Source organism: Lactuca sativa, chromosome 3 (genome assembly GCF_002870075.4).
Source record: "Lactuca sativa cultivar Salinas chromosome 3, Lsat_Salinas_v11, whole genome shotgun sequence".
In the NCBI taxonomy this organism is placed as follows: domain Eukaryota; kingdom Viridiplantae; phylum Streptophyta; class Magnoliopsida; order Asterales; family Asteraceae; genus Lactuca; species Lactuca sativa.
Genome location: NC_056625.2, coordinates 304,005,013 through 304,008,219, shown reverse-complemented (window position 1 = coordinate 304,008,219; position 3,207 = coordinate 304,005,013). Strand labels below are relative to the sequence as shown.

The 3,207-nt window shown below is 43.5% G+C and overlaps 1 protein-coding gene across 1 annotated transcript; it reads right to left on the bottom strand.

Annotated features, from left to right (window-relative positions):
* Nucleotides 1-412: 412 nt before the first annotated feature.
* Nucleotides 413-2,346, bottom strand: LOC128132960 (uncharacterized). The gene is made up of 4 exons (XM_052769979.1): nucleotides 1,852-2,346; nucleotides 1,383-1,686; nucleotides 1,226-1,325; nucleotides 413-947 (listed from the first exon to the last, which is right to left on the bottom strand). Exons 1-4 carry the CDS (start codon nucleotides 2,344-2,346, stop codon nucleotides 413-415), a joined length of 1,434 nt encoding a protein of 477 aa, XP_052625939.1.
* Nucleotides 2,347-3,207: the final 861 nt, after the last annotated feature.

Below are 3,207 nucleotides of genomic sequence, written 5' to 3'. Positions count from 1 at the left end.
ATAAACCTCCTATAGAATGAAGCAAGTCCATGAAAGCTTCTAACTTCAGTGATGGTAGTTGGACTTGGCCATTGTCTGACAGCTGCTACTTTAGACTCGTCCACCTATATTCCTTCCCCAGAAACAACGTACCCCAAGAAAAAGACTTTAGGAACCTTAAACACACATTTCTTCATCACCAACCACTCATACAATCCTTCACGAGTCTTGAAGGCAGTCTTCCACTCATCCCCAGGCCTAAGTCGAATATGATAGTACTCGTTCTTCAAATCCAGTTTCATAAAGATAGAGGCACCACTAATCTGGTCAAGTAGGTCATCAAGTCAAGGAATTGGAAATCTGTACCTCACCGTGATCTTATTGATGGCACGAATATCCACACACATACACCAAGTACCATACTTTTTATGAGTCAACAAGCAGGAACAGCACACAGGCTCATGCTCTCCCGAATATGACCTTTTGAAATCAAGTCCTCCACCTGTCGTCGCAACTCCTCATGCTCTCCGGGACTTATTCTATAATGTGGCCTATTCGGCAACTGAGCTCCTGGTTGTAAATCAATATGATGCTCGATGTCACATAAAGGTGGCAAACCATCAGGTAATTCATTAAGGAAACCATCAGCGAATTCCTTGAGAAGAGGAACCATAGCCTCAGTAATTTCAACCTCCTTAGCGACTTCCTTCCCGAGCAATACAAAAATTTCACCTTTCGCCTCTAACTCGTCTTCAAACTGATTCAGGGTCAGAAGAGTACCCGAAGGTCTCGAAACTGGCTCCTTTGGCTTATTGGGAACCAATGTTATCTTCACACCACCAAACAAGAAACTATAAGTATTAGTCCGCCCTATATGATCTATGTTATGATCATACTCCCAAGGTTTGCCCAACAACAAATGACAAGCATCCATAGCAACCACATCACACCACACATCATCTTTATACCTTGTATCAACATAAAATTGAACAAGGGCTCATTTAGATACAGTGACCTCGCCACCCTTCTTAAGCCACTGTAGTTTGTAAGGCTTAGGGCGATTTTCTATTTTCAAGGCCAACTTTTGAACTGCTTCTTCAGATATAAGGTTAACACAACTTCTTGAATCAATAAAAGTACAAACCTTTCTTAAAATAGTACATGTCAACTGAAAGATGTTGTGTTTGAGCCAATCATCACCAACAACTTTTCGTGTAAAACAAGACCGCCTTACCACCAAATTTACCCCACATCTCCAGTTACAACTTCTTGTTCGCATTGATGCTCTTCGTCATACACAGGGGGATATTCGTAATTTTCACCGGCATCATCATTTTGCCAATCATCTAGCTCAACAAACAAATGACGTTTTCCGACCTTCTTGCACTCTGATTATCGGTGACCTGTCTCCCCACAACTAAAACACTTCAAGCAGCTACTAACAGTTGTCCTAGGATTTGGTCCAACACTGTTAGATGTCGGTCTTTGTTGATTAGGCACAACATGGGGTACCATACCACCCGTCCCGGAACTTCCTCCAATATTGGCAGTTGAAGACAAACTGCCCACCCGACGACTTTGTTTCTCAAAAACCAACGCCCGTTGGTGCGCTTTAGAAATATATACTAGGTCAAACATATTTACAGAGTCCATGATTTGGACCCATAGACCCCCGATATATCGAGCAACGTGTTGTTCCTCTGTCTCCTGGATATCATTTCAGGCAATCAATTGGTAGAACTCAGTTGTTTAATTGTCAACTGATTTGGCACCCTGCTTCAGATTTTTCAACCATTGGTACATCAACCTTTGAAAATTATGGGGTAGGAAGTTGGATCGTAAACACTTCTTCATCTTCCTCCAAGTCATGACCTTTGAGTTTCCGAGCCTGTCTCGTGTCAGTTTCAGTTGTTGGCACCATGCAGATGCCCTACCATGTAGCCTGGTAGCAATCATCGACACTCTTTTGTTTCCAGGGACTTCTTTGAACTCAAAAACTTCCTCAACAGTAGCCAAGTAGTTGATAAAACCCTCCGAATTCAAACTGACTCTGTCAAATTCTGGGATATCAATTCGCATTCCGGCCTCCCAACGCCTATTATCACTTCTATGATCACGCTTTGGCGGCCTTTCTAGACGGTCTTCAGAATATGAACTGTCACTGCCGCCGAACGGGTTCCCAAATTCACCGTCTTCCACTTGAGAATGTGTTCGAGACCTTTGTCCTCCTTGATTCATCAGTTCGACCATCCTATTAGTCAGTTGGTCAACCATTTGATCCTTCCTCTCCTCCATTCGTGCCATAATACATTCTTCTAGTTCTTGCTCATGAACATTAGTGGGCGTCCTGTTTCTCCTCGGAGGCATTTTGAACCAGGAATTCGGCTCTGATACCAATTGATACAGTGCAAAAAAACAACACAAAGATAACCTAGACTGAACTAGTTGATTCTAAAAGAATATCCAGGACAATCTCTTCAAAACCACGTTGATTCTACGAATACTATAGGATTGGCTTCAAAATATGGGTTAACACACATAACCAGTTGATTCTAAAAGAATATCCAGCAGTCGGATCCTACGTCCATCCAAACTTCGATGCCTTTCTGTTGCTGAACTCCTGGAACAACAACGAGTCACCTCCCTGAGGTCTAGCAGCAAGCACAGTTGCACTAGATGCAGCAGCCGCAGCCTCAGTAGCCGCTGCATATCTCTCGTCAAACGTCTCAATCAAGGTGGTCTTGATAGACCCAAACATCTCTGGTATCTCTACATGTATAGACGCATCCACCTCATCGTGGATCATCTAACGAAGCTCCTTGTCACAACCCCAAAAACAAAACCCAAAAATTAAGGAAAAATAACAAAATTGTTCATAACTCCATTTAGAAAGCGATTTCTGAACTCAAAAATGGGTAAGTCCCCTTTGGGTTCTTATTTAGACGTGCTCCTTGCTCCAAGCTTCGATTTGACTGGTTGTAGGCCCGAAATGGAGATTCGAAGCCAAAGTTATGGCCATTTTCGTGAAGCCCCTTTAGTCACACGATTGTGGGCCTCTAGGAACGCAAGGGCCCGATCCTGCACACTAGGGCCCGCATCACCTTCGCTCCCAAGCGAAGCTGGTTCAGTGCAAACCGAACCCTCTTATGCTCCGGACACGAACATGTGTAGACGTATCCCTTAATATCGAAAATTCATCTCATCGCAGCAATCGGATCCTACGTCCAT